The following is a 14,108-nucleotide window of genomic DNA, read 5'->3' as shown; positions in this document are numbered from 1 at the left end:
GGCACGACCATAACCCTGTTTTTTTCTCAGGTAGGCTGTATCTTTCACTAAGCAACCAGTCATACGGTGAAGATCACTTGTATGAGTATTCCTTGACTTACAACTGTTCAATGAGTGACCATTCAAAGTTACAACGGCATTGGAAAAAAAAAGACTTATGAACGTTTTTCACACTTACGGCCATTGCGGTATCCCCATAATCCGAATTCAGACACTTGGCAACTGGCTCGTATTTATGACGGTCGCAGTGTCCTGGGGTCAAATAATCCCCTTTTGTGACCTTATAAATAACAAAGTCAATGGCGAAGCCGGTTTCATTTAAGAACCGTGTTACTCACTTAATGGCTGCAGTGATTCGCTTAAGGACTTTGGCAAGAAAGGTCGTAAAATGGGGCAAAACTGACTTAACCAACATTTTCTGTTAGCAACATAAATTTTGGGCTCAATTGCCATCGTAAGTCGAGGACTACCTGCATTTTGATGGGAAATCACCAGGAAAACTCTCAACTGAAGGCTGCTCTAGTCAAAAACATCCCTGAAGAAGCTAAGGCATTTCTGTCCAGATGCCAAAAATACTCAGCGGAGCTAAAACAAAACTAGAGGGTATGTTTTACTTTTGTACTTCTCCAAAGCCCCTGAAGGTAGGGCAAGAAGCAAACTAATCAAGGAGTGAAACAACCTACAACTAAGGAGGAATTTCCAGACAGCCGGAACAATTAATCAGTGGAACAACCTGCCTCCAGAAGTTGTGAATGCTCCAACACTGGAAGTTTTAAAGAAGAGATTGGCTAACCATTTGTCCGAAATGGTAGAGGGTCTCCTGTCTGAGCAGGGGGTTGGACTAGAAGACCTCCAAGGTCCCTTCCAACTCTGTTATTCTATTCTATTCTATTCTATTCTATTCTATTCTATTCTATTCTATTCTCTATTCTATTCTATTCCATTCCATTCTTTCCTATTCTGTTGTGTTCTGTTCTGTTCCATTCTGTTCCATTCCATATTTTCTATTCTATTCTATTCTATTCTATTCTATTCTATTCTCTTCTATTCTATTCTTATTCATATATTTATTCTCTATTCCTTCTTATTTTATTTGTTCTGTTCTTCTGTTCTATCCTTATTCCTATATTCCATTGTATTCTATTCTATTTATTCTTAATCCTTCTATTCTATTCTATTCTGTTCTATTCTATTCCATTCTATTCTCTATTCTATTCCATTATTCCATTCTATTCTCTATTCTATTCTATTCCATTCCATTCTTTCCTATTCTGTTCTGTTCTGTTCATTCTGTTCCATTCCATATTTTCTATTCTATTCTATTCTATTCTATTCTATTCTTATTCCTTCTATTTTATTGTTCTCTTCTGTTCTATCCTTATTCCATATATTATATTCTATTCTATTCTATTCTATTCCTTCTATATTTCTGTTCTGTTCTATACTCTATTCTTATTCTATTCATTGTATTCTATTCTATTTTCTTAATCCTTCTATTCTATTCTATTCTATTCTATTCCTTATTCATTCTATTCTATTCTATTCTATTTATTCTTATTCTTTCTATTCTATTCTATTCTGTTCTCTCCTTATTCCATATATTCTATTCTGTTCTATTTATTCTTATCTCTTCTCTTCTCTTCTCTTCTCTTCTCTATTCTAAGTTAGGGCACACTCCTATCTTTCTCACTGGGAGCAGCTGTTTCTGGAACAGACAGAACCTATCTGAGAAGAAGCAGATCTGATAGGTTCCGCCTCATCCACCCCAAGGCAGAACCACAGGCTCAAAGCTCAAATGACTTTAATCCTCACTCTTCTGGCAGGAGGACTGCCAGTGATTGTGCGGGAAATGAATTAAATGGCCATGCAGTTTACGGGCTATTGTCCCGCTGAATGCAGAAACACAGAACCCATATTTATCTACCCATCCACACCTCTGGGGTTTTACCCCCCCTCCAAAGTCAAAGCCGCTTTAAGAAAAATCTAGTTATTGACCGAAGGCATCTTTTCTGGCTTTGAAAAGAAAGATCTTAATGGGATAGAGAAGTTCTCTTCTCATCTAGCCTCTCAAATCCCTGGGAAAAAAAATCCTTAATCTTGTTACTGCAGAGAATTGAAATACACTCTCGCTCTCCACCGCCAGGAGTTGGATCGTTTGCATCGTTTGCAGGACCAAAATTGGCCAAACATCTGTTCTCCAGACTGAAGGCTTTCTTTGCCAATGGAAGAGAATCCAAAAAATACCCCTGATGTTGTTTCAGATGGTTTTGCCTCAAACTTGAGTTTTTGGGGCAAAACTATCCGAAACAACATCAGGGTATTTCAGCCTGAGTTTTCAGAATGATGCTGAAATACAGGCTGGCTTTGAAATACAGGTAGTCCTCGACTTACAACGGTTTATTTAGTGACCGTTTCAAAGTTACAATAGAACTGAAAAAAATGACTTAGAGGACTTTCCCTCCCTCCCAACGCATATGACCGTTGTAGCATCCTCATGGTCACTTGATCAAAATTGGGATGCTTAGCAACTGGTTCATATTTGTGACGGTCCCCTTTTGCGACCTTCTGACAAAGGGGAAGCCGGATTCACTTGAGAACCGTGTGACTAGTTGAACAACTACAGTGATACACTTAACAACTGTGGCAAGGAAGGTTGTAAAAGGGGGAGAAACTCACAGTGTTGCTCTGTGACATATAATATGCATGGGTATATGCACAATTTTGTATTTATTTCTTTATTCTGTCATGGTTTTGTAGTGCATACTGGAGGTGGTGACCCTTTGAGAGCTGTAGGCCACAAAATTCCATTTTAATATATGCCAATTAGTGTACGTTCAAAGTGACAATAAACTTATTATTCTATTCTATTCTATTCTTATTCCATATATTCTATTCCATATGTTCTGTTCTGTTCCTGTTCTGCTATCCTATTCTTGTTCATTCTATTGTATTCTATTCTAATCTTTATCCCATCTATTCTATTCTAATCTTTATCCCATCTATTCTATTCTATTCTATTCTATTCTATTCTATTCTTTATCCCATCTATTCTATTCTATTCTATTCTATTCTATTCTATTCTATTCTATTCTATTCTATATTCTGTTCTGTTCTATTCTATTCCATTCTAATCTTTATCCCATCTATTCTATTCTGTTCTATTCTATTCCATTCTAATCTTTATCCCATCTATTCTATTCTATTCTATTCTATTCTATTCTATTCTATTCTATTCTATTCTATTCTATTCTATTCTATTCTATTCTATTCTTTATCCCATCTATTCTATTCTATTCTATATTCTGTTCTGTTCTATTCTATTCCATTCTAATCTTTATCCCATCTATTCTGTTCTGTTCTATATTCTGTTCTATGTTCTGTTTTGTTCTGTTCTATTCTATTCTATTTCTAGTCTACAAATGTCTCACTTAGCACCAGAAATTTTGGGCTTAACTGCAGTTGTAAGTCAACAACTACCTCTACCATCCCATGTCTAGACCTCTGTTAAGGTGGCTCGAATTGAGGGGGAGGCCTTTCTCTCATTAAAGAAGCGGGAAAATGTGAGCAACCCAAGGGTGGTACGAAACGTTCTTGAATTCAAACATCTCGAATTCTCTGACCCAAGTTGAAAGGCAACTCCCTGAGCCTGAAACAGCTTTGTTTGAAGTCAACTCGGAAATGCCTCAGGAATCATCAAACTGCTGTTTGAATTTGGTCACTTGAGGCACAAATGACCCGGGCTCTAGCTATCCTACTTTAAACACGTTATATATGTGAAGACACATGAGAAGGCAGTAACGCTGGGAAAGGTGGAAGGGAAGGACACCCAGCAGCCAGGTGCATAAACTCCATCCATGACAGTGGCGATGGGGGAACCGTTAGAAGGCCTGATGAATCAAGGTAGGGGGACAGACCTTCATGGGGGAAAAAAAACTGTCAACTCATAAAATATTTCTATCGTCTTTTTAGAGTTGCCAACAGAAAGGGAGGGGGAGCAGTGCAGCAGTTTGCAAAACCGAAACTGCATTCCATAAATGTTTTCAGACATTTTAACTAGGTGACTGAAGTTTCTGCTGCACAAAATTCTAACAGGAGAGCATGATTGATGACTCTGGGCTATGGAGGTGTCCCATTGGAGAATATGAATTAGGATACACCCAGGGGGTGGGGGGAAACCAAGGTCAAGGGTGACAATGAATGATATGTCTCAGAGTCGGCTGCACCCAGGCAGTGCCGGACATGTTAACTCCCAATGAATCCTTTTGAAGTTTTGGAAGTTTGGCTCGAGACTCATGATTTAATTGGGGTAACTATCGGAATCCTGACAAAAATCTATCTATCTATATATAGTCCTTTGTCCTCTCTGAGCTTGGTGGTATTCTTGCAGACATTTCCTTACTCAGCTAGCTAACATCGTCTCTGATGTTACTTAGTTGGGTAATGAAATGTCTCCTAAAAAACAAATCACGTTCAGTGAGCACCAAAATCCCCCACAGTTCAACCCTGAGCTACAAATATCTCCATCTATTGGTCTGCAGACTCCTTGGTGCTCTCTGAGTTTGGCTGTTTGCTTGCAGATGTTGCTCAGGAGCAAATCCCACCCTCCTTCGCACGGGTGACATTAGTTAGTTTGGTCATGAAACGCCTGTAAGAAAATCACCAAGGAAACCTATTTATAAGAGGCAACCTTGACGTGATGGTACATCAATTTGAACTCGAAGCAGGGTGTTTCAAACGGTTCAGAACTGAAAGGTTTTGCAGGCGGGACAACTGGTATTTCCAGCCAAATCATGTTTTTTGAACATCTCACTCTTCTGCTCTCTTTCTCCTTCTGTGTATCTCTCTTCTATTCCTAACCTCATTTAACCCACCCATCTTGTCACAATGATTCCTCCATCTGCATCAGAACAGCTTATAGTATTTTCTGAAACTGCCTCGGCTGACTTCTGAGCCTCCTTGTATTTTCTTGTTCCTTTTCTTTCCACAACATTTAGTTCCACCGAAGCCCTATCTGCTCTTTGCAACTCCCGAACGAATTTCCAGCAACAAGCACGATTAGGTAATTTCAATGGGTACTTTACAGATTGGCACCCCACTGGCACCTTCTCCAACAGTGCTTCAATGCCAGGAAAAGAAAAACATCCATTTCCACTATCCTGCAAATCCAGGATGCTCCAACTTCAGGTTTGGAAATCCTAGAGTCCTAGACTTCACACTTTTTCACACTTACGACCGTTGTAGCATTCCCATGATCACACGATCAAAATTCAGACACTTGGCAATTGACTCATACTTACGACAGTCGCAGTGTCCCGGGGTGACGTGATCCCCTTTTGCGACCTTCTGACAAGCAAAGTCACGGTTAACAACCGTGCTCCTAACTTAAAAATGGCAGTGATTCACTTAACAACGGTTTCAACTGAACAGACCGTCATAAGTCGAGGAGTTCCTGTATGCATTATTAAGATTATTACATAAGAAGAGCTACAGAATGAGAAGGGAACTCATCTATTCATCTAGAAATAAGGAGAAATTTCCTGACAGGGAGAGCAATCCACCAACGGTACAGAAGTTGCCTTCAGAAGTTGTGGGAGCTTCATCCCTGGACGCTTTCAAGAAGAGGCTGGACTACCATTGGTCAGAAACGTGTAGGGTTAGGGAGTTGGACTAGATGACCTACAAGGTCCCTTCCAACTCTGTTAATCTGAAATATGAAAATCTACTTCCCTTTCCTGCTCAGTGCAGGAATTGTGCAAAAGAGGTATCCCTTACAGATTTCCAATTGAAAAGATTTCTTTTCTGCAAGGGCTGTTCTCCAATTCTCTGGGATTTCATGGACTTTACATTCTGATGGAAAGAAGGGCAGCCTTCAACTATATCCCGAGGCAGACTCCCACACTCTAAAGCAAGCCCCTACATTTGACTTACAAATGCCACACAGTGCAATGCAACCTCTCAGAATCAACTACGAGAAATGACTAGTAGCTTGCCTGCATTTTATTAACTCCCGAGAGAGGTCGAGATCTTGTTTCAGGAGCTGAGCCTTTCCTCCTCCTGGAGAAGAAGAGGGCAGAGGTCTAACACAGAGATGCACACAGAGACACACATATACAAACACCACACCGTTCCTTTGGCTCCATGATTTTTTGGTTGCTTGGGCCTATCCCAGCAAGTGCTTTGATATAACACTTCAATTACAGCTTCAATAACCCCTTGCTTTTTATAATTCTGTAATCCCTTAATTTGGTCAATGCAAGGTGTACATTGTCTATATCAGGGAATTCCTCAGCCACCCATTTTAAGACTTATGGACTTCAACTCCCAGAATTCCTCAACCAACCAACATGAAGTCCACAAGTCTTAAAGTTGCCAAGGTTAGAGATCCCAGATCTGTATGAGACATTTTCAGAAGTAGACCAAATGTTGGGAAGGGGAATTTAACTCCTCCCCCACCATTTTCAGAAATATGCACTAATAGTGTAACTAAGATTAGTTGGGATGGGAAAACAATAAAAGCACTTTTCATCGATTCAACCCTGTCTTATGAACACAGCTTTGTGGGGTTCGTGGTACTCTCTGAGCTTGGTTGTTTTCTTGCAGATATTTTATTACCCAACCAAGTAACGTCATCAGAGCAAGCCTCCTGTATATAAACACAGAGCCAACCTTACTCCCTTCTGACACTGATGATGTTACCTAGTTGGATAATGTAGCATCTGCCAGAAAACAACCAAGCTCAGAGAGCACCAGAGAGCCCGCAGTTCAACCCTGAGCTATAAATATTCTCTTCTATCGGAAACACAGCTTTGACTACGATTTCATGAGATGATCCTGGGATATGTTTTTCAATTTCTATTGCCTTTCTGCAAAGAAATATTTACAATGTAGAGATATAACAATACTGATCTACTTTACAAGATTATATTCCAAGTTTGCCTTTAAGCTAGATCAGACAGACAATTGATAAAAGTAAAATATTTTTTTTCTTTCAAATTGGAGATGCCTTCTTTTTTTTTTTAAAAAAAACATCCCCGTATTAAATAAAAGCCAATAAGCTTTTGTTCTAGATAGGCAGGCAAAGTTATTAGATTAGCGAGAAGCGTTCTAATGGAGCTAGTTCAGTTGTTCTCTCCCATGATGGATAATACACAAATCAGGTCCCTAATATATCACAGAAATATCAAATACGATGCTGCGTAGGAAAGCAATTTATTGCAAAGCCTACCTAGCAAAGTGAAATAGAACAAATATTGTTCTATTTCTTTTCCTTGATAAAAAGCCTCTCCTGATACGAATTTTCCATTTGGAAAATTTCTTTTAAAAACATGTTTTATGTACAAAGATGCTTATATTACTTTTATGTAGAATAATGCATGAGCAGAAAAGGCCTCTCTCTCCCAGCCCATTTCCTCTATTTCTATCACTGCCTGGAGGGAACATAAGATCTTCCAACATCCTTATTCTTGGGCATTTCTGTACCATTTGCATTATTTTTGCAAACTTGCCCAAAAACAAAAAAAACACGAAACACCTTAAATAACTGCCAATGTTGGTTTGGACTCTTGCAGTTGCAAAGTGAGGAAGGTATCCCCATTGGGGGTTTGACAGTGGTACTAATCCTCCTGGCTTTGTTGCTATAACCCATTTTCCATCGTTTACCCACCCACCCTAAAAGAGATGGATGGGCCAGGGTCTCCTTTTCAAGGTAGGCATCCTCAACTCAATGTCAAGAACTCCTGTTGCCTGTCGAGTCCTGAATAGACCACATGGGAGATCTGAGCTTTCACTTGTGAAGAAGATCACAACAGCACTACATAACTGTATGCACATCAGTGCACAGAATAACTGTGTGCACTGATGATGTTACCTGGTTTGGGTAATGAAATGCCTGCAATAAAACCACCAAGCTCAGAGAGCACCGAAGACTTCTAAGTGGCAACCCTTTAATGAATGAACTTCGCTCCTGATTCTAAGTCCAGAAGGTTGGGGTGACTCCAACTCCCAGAATTCCTCATTGGCCAACATGGTGATTGTGAAAATTTGTGAATATAAATTTACACTCTGGGAGGGCAGAGAGAGATTATTTATTTATGGAATGTTTAAAGCTGCCTAAATCCATGCAAGACTTTGATGAAGGATGCTCCAACACTGAACTGCACCTGGATGGCACATGCAACAAACTGGCATCATAATTCTCCAGAATCTCCATTCACCTATACTTGCACTGTGTATCTGATATTCTTCCTCCATGCCTCTGACTTTTTCCAGCAGTGGAAATCCCTACAGATCAATACAAATTCAGAGAAATAAAACTAAGTCTATTATTCTTTTTTTCTCTCCTTTTACAGGTGAAGGTATCTATGGAGGGCTGCATTATCATACATTAATCCTTTTAACTGAGTTTTGAACTAACTTGTTTGATGGCTTTGCAGAACACATGGAACCGTAAACAGGCTAGCTTTGCACAACTTGCTAAACCGCACACACTCAAACTCCCCAAACAAAATGAAAACTAACCAAGATTAACATTAGACACGTTTTACAGTGTGTTGTGTGAATGCCACTACTACCTTTAGCGGTCCTGGTAAAGAATGCTGTGTAAACATAAGCAATGTGCATGAAATAAGTAGGGAAGGGAAGGCTAGCAAGTAGGTGTGGCTTCCAAAATCTAAATCTAGCATGCTGATAAAAGATGAAGGCTGAATTTCCTAGTAGTTCCAGCCCTGAGCTACTTTATAAAAAGAAAGTATTATTCTATCGATGTTCCTCTAATAATCGTATGAGCACGGACTTCATAGTATTTTAACAGACATATATAAGCATACACCAAGATTCAGACACAAATCTGGCTCTGGTCGTTTTGCAAAAGGCCTTTTGGCTTGAAAAACTGTAAAACTGGAAGCACAATTAGACAAAACAAATGGCGCAAGACGCAAACAGGGGATGGCAGAAGACACAGAGGTGCAGAGAAAGAAAGAGAGAGAGAGGAAAAAACAAAAATGCCAGGGCAGGAACAGCAACAGAAGATAAGCCAATTTTTTTTTTTTTTTTTGGGGGCGGGATGGAAAAGGAATATACAACCAATGAAACAGAGAGGAACAAAAACACACAGGAACTAACTTTCGAGTTCAAGCTCAGGGTCACTGAGAGGACTGCTGAGGCCAGAATCTGCAGAAAACAGTAAAACAAAGAAAAACAAAAAATATATATACACTTGTATAAAAGAAATGCTACTCAACCAAGAAAAAAACAAAACAAAACCAACAACAGTAACAAAAAAAGGCAACACAAAATTTAAGAGGAAATGAAAGGATATTTTTCTCCTTCTTCTGGGAATAGGATGGCATGCGGGAAATTGTTTTTCCTTGTTTTCTTTGAGGCTGATGTTTTTATGTGCTTGATGCATTCCTAGCGCAATGGTATCAGGTCTTTTTAATAAACATGAGGATGTCTGTATTTATATCTGGTTATTAAAATAGAGAGACATTGAGCAAACAACCTTGGAAGGCACTTTCCCCATCCTTCTTGCCTATCTCCTCGTCAGAATGTGCTGAGGTGTTAATTTTTATTTATTACTTTTAAGATAGATTTGCTTTAAAAAGGTACGCTTCATGCCCACATTCTGAGACAGAGAAGCTGATGGAGTATCCTTATTTCCATATATGAATATAATGCACAAATACAGGCAGAAATATATGTATATATATATATATACACAGTATACCACATATGTATGCAAGTGAGAAGTATCCATGTTAAAAAAACAACCCAGACTCTCACAGAATAACTGAAAACAAAGACAAAGCCAATAGAAAGGTTATGCAAATATTTACCGAAAATATCAAAAACAATGGGAAGATATGTAAATTCAACATACAAATAAAAATGGTGTGGATTCTCTGTGCTCCAGAGCTAGCACTAAGTTGCAACATCATTTTCATTTGGCAAAGAATATGCTCCAATTAATTCAATGAAATTTCAACGGATACATATAGGATTGAACTGTTAAAGTCCTTTACATAGGATGCTTGGACCGTTTTTTAAGTCATGCAATATGCCACCACTTTTCCTAATTTCAAAAAATAAAAAAAATAAAAACTTGTCTTCTCACTATTATTCCAAAGTTCCTAGATTTATCCTACCTCTTAGGACCCCACAAAAGATCTCTACTGAGCAGTCATTTTACTCTGTTGTGAAAATTCCTGCTGCTTTCTTTATTCTCATTTACTGCTAAAGCCTGACTTTCTCTTTGCATTAGCCTCTAAGGTGGCAAAAGAAATTCAGAATATATATTTAAAAAATGAATCGATACGATTAAAATAAAACTGATGGAGTTAACATCTGGGAATTCCTTTTTGCTAATACCAGGACTTGCTTCAATCTTCTTGCCCAAATAAAAACAGACAAAAATCCTTAACACACCTTTAAAGGTAGTGTCTGGGACTGCTCATCTGGACATTGTGTGTAACAACCATAATCAAAAATTGTCCCCCTGGCAACACCAGGCTTCCTTCCAATCCACTGCATCGCTTCTTTCTTTTCCGCCAGTCTTGAAATTTGGACTGCAAAATTCAGAGCTTAAATCCATTTTCTTTAGTCTGCGCTACACAGGTGGGGGGCTTTTTTTTTTTTTTTTTACGACAACCCGCAAAGTTGGAAGCTATTTTTCTAAACAGAAAGATATAGAGAGGATACATACAGGTAGTTCTTGACCCACAACCCTTCATTTTGCAACCGTCTGAAGTTAATAACAGTGTTGAAAAAAGTGATTTACAACTGGTTCTTGCAATTAAGATCGCTGCAGCATCTCCCGCGGTTATGTGATCAAAATTTTGACACTTGGCAACTGGCATGTATTTATAATGGCTGCGGGATCATGGGGTCCCATGTCATTATCATTTATGGCCTTCCCAGCCAGCTTCTCACAAGCAAAGTCAATGCGGGAAGACAGGATCACTTAAATAACTACAATGATTCATTTAACAACTGTGGCAAGAAAGGTTGTAAAATCAGGTGCGACTGACTTAACAGCCAATGTTGGTGCCAACTGTGATCATAAGTCAAGGACTACCTGTGCCTGCCTTTCACCGGTCCGAGCCAGTTAGGTTCTCAGGGAAAAATACAGAAGTAATTTTCCCCTGGACTCAACTAATCAAGAATATATTGGCAAAAGGTCTTCAGTTTTCCTGAATCATAGTAAGTTTTGAATGGTTTCTCTCCACCTCCAGAGAGGGATAAAGCAAAGAAAGGGAGATAAAATAGTTTGGATGATAATAGAGCACCTTGATCAAGGGGGCAACTGCCACTTAGCAATCTTCAGAAGATCCCACCCAAAGAGATAAAACTTGGGAGTTTTAAGCATTTGGGTTTAAGGTCCAATTAGAAGATTTAGGGCAGCAATAAAAGCATCTGCTCAGTAACTGAAAGTCTCAGTTTGTACCAAATTTATTAAAAGATATTTAGTTCAGATTTAAAAAAAGATTATTTAGTCACCCAAATGATATTTTTGAAATATTAAAACCATGTTATTCTTTAAACACGATTATTCTAATCCTGCTATAAAGAAAGTGGATGTGACTTTTGCAAACGTAAACTTTGTAGTGCTTCATTCCAGATATTTGGGCTCTGGGTTTTTAAGTCCTGCCAGAGGAAAAAAAAGGACATCTTTACCTTTCTTCTGGCATCTAAGTTTTGGCCCAACCCTGTGAATATTTGTTTGTGATCCAAAATGCCTAAAACAACATAAATGAATAAACCTACAGCTGAGCTCCTGCATTTCGCCTATCGTTCTGGATAGCCAAAACCAAAAATTAATTCATCTTCCCTAGACCAACATCCCTTTAGTCTAAATCTCTGTTCCTAATCTAGAAATGTCCATTAAAAAAATAGAAGGGGTGGGGGAAGCGGGGAGAAAGGAAAGAAGAGAAAGTTAAGCGTGAAACCCCAGAGGCTCCATTTTACACTGGCAGAGGGGTATTCAGGGAGGCAGAGTTTTGCAACCAGTGTCTGTGGAATAACTTCCCCTCAGAGAGGGATAGATCAGCTGCAAAAGAGATGCTCTTGCAGCCTTTGCGATCTTGAAGGACAAAGGAGCTCAGACTTTCCTTCATCATGCTGGGGAGGGGAAAAGCCAAACAAAGAAAATTGTTTGCAGCCTCGTTGGGCACCAGCTGGACGAGCTGCCATTTCAAGGCTGCCAGGAGTCAAAAGAAGCAGTTCGGGAAAGTATACCGGGCTCTGGGAAAAGAACTGGTGGTACGGGACTGCAGTGGGACAATGACTTTGCTGATTGTGGTTATGCTGCCTTGAGCTTTATCATCTAACCATAAACCTCTGGCATTGCCTTGGCTTGAATTTCCACTTGGGAGGGAGGAAGGGAGGGAGGAAGGAAGGAAGGAAGGAAAAGAAAGATACAAGGAAGGAACAAAGGAAGGAAGGATACATCGAAGAAAGAGGGGGGGGGAGAAGGAATGAAACAGGAGAAAGGGAGGGAGGGAGGGAATAAAAGAAAGATACAAGGAAGGAAGGAACAAAGGAAGCATCCACAGATAGAAGAAAGAGGGAAGAAGGAATAGTATCCAGGGGAGCCTATCCCACCAATCCAGGCACCTGTCTCTTGGCGTGTTGGGAATTCTCCCCCCCTCCCAGACCCTACCCTAAGCTGGAATTTGTTTCTGGAACTGCACTGCCCATCTCCTTCTTCTTCTTCCAAGGGACCTGTCCACACACACACACGCTACTATTGTTGGGTGGAAATATCCTGGACATCACTTTTATTTTGGCAGGGATATGTGCAAAGAAGCAATCCATCTTCCGTTAATGCAAAAGTGGAAATGCTGCTTCTCCCATGGTGTCCTCAGCTGTTTGGTGAAATGTTATACAGATCGTCCTCGACTTACGAACGGCCATTCGAAGTTACGCTGGCACAGAAAAAAAAGTGACTTTTGACTGTTTTTCACGCAGTTGCAGCGTCCTCGGGGTCACATGATCAAAATTCTGGCACTCGGCCACAGCATGCATGTCGGATCACCTTTCATGGCCTTCCTAGCTGGCTTCCGACAAGCAAAGGCCATGGGGGATCCCGGATTCGCTTAATGACCATATGGTCCACTTAACAACTATAGCAAAAAATAGAAAAGGTTGTAAAACGGGAGCAAAACTCGCTTAAATATTGCCTTGCTTAGCAATGGAAATTTGGGGTTCAATTGTGGTCGTAAATCGAGGACTACCTGTAGTGAAAAAATATTATAGGAAGCATTCTCCCCTTTTTCCTCGTTCGCATAACCGTGTGCAAGTAAGAAAGCTTCTTATAAAATCCTTTCCAGCTGCAATTTAAAAAGAAAAAGAAAAAAGAGTGCTTGTGTTAAAAATGAGTCAAAGGCTTTTTAAGAGGGCCACCGTTTTAAATCAATTGAAACAGGCATTGTTTTAAATCAATGTATTATTTAATCACCTAAGCGCCTTCTCTGTTAAGCAAAGCTAAATTCTCTCTATTCCACCAAGCAAATTCTTTCTATTCTACTGAACAAAATCACAAAAAAATGTGCAGATTTCACCACCTAGTCCAGTGGTGGCTAACCCCTTTTGGGGTTCCTGTGCCAAAAACTGTGCGTGCGCTTGCACGCTCGTGTTCGCATGCCAGGACCCAGAAGGCAATGCGCACCCCCCCCCACGTCCCCTATGCATGCGCGCGAAATCCTCACCCACCCACCCCGTTGTCCCCTTACCTGCACTGAACCTCACAGCTGATTTTCGGCAGGTTTGAGGCCTTTTTCGGCCTCCCAAAGGCTTGAGGAAGGCTTCTGCAGAAGTTACTTGCTCGTAACTTCTGGTATTTTCGGAAAAACAGGAAGTGATGAAACGGGGCCACTTTTCGGCCTGCAAAGCCTGCAGAAGCCTTTCTCAAGCCTTTGGGAGGCCGAAAATCAGCTGTGAGGCGCGTGCATGCCCAGTGAGGTAAGTTTGCCTGCAGCTCGCGTGCCGGCACAAATGGCTCTGCTTGCCACCTGTGGCACGTGTGCCACAGGTTCGCCATCACGGACCTAGTCTAATTTATTCAGCACAAAGGGAATAACGATGAATTATTGTGGTCCATATGCCCACCGGAA

At 40.2% G+C, this 14,108-nt stretch overlaps 1 protein-coding gene across 1 annotated transcript in view; it reads right to left on the bottom strand.

Annotated features, from left to right (window-relative positions):
• PTPRS (protein tyrosine phosphatase receptor type S) overlaps nt 1–14,108 on the bottom strand; it is a 265,570-nt gene that overhangs the window by 49,493 nt on the left and 201,969 nt on the right. Inside the window, 1 exon segment of the mRNA XM_087952781.1 lies at nt 9,121–9,168. Within this exon segment, the coding sequence (XP_087808907.1) occupies nt 9,121–9,168 (48 nt within the window).

The sequence above is a fragment of the Notechis scutatus genome, chromosome 1 (genome assembly GCF_049901735.1).
Source record: "Notechis scutatus isolate UNSWTSFEM ecotype Mainland chromosome 1, rNotScu1.2, whole genome shotgun sequence".
NCBI lineage: Eukaryota > Metazoa > Chordata > Lepidosauria > Squamata > Elapidae > Notechis > Notechis scutatus.
This window is presented reverse-complemented; position numbering and strand designations above follow the sequence as displayed.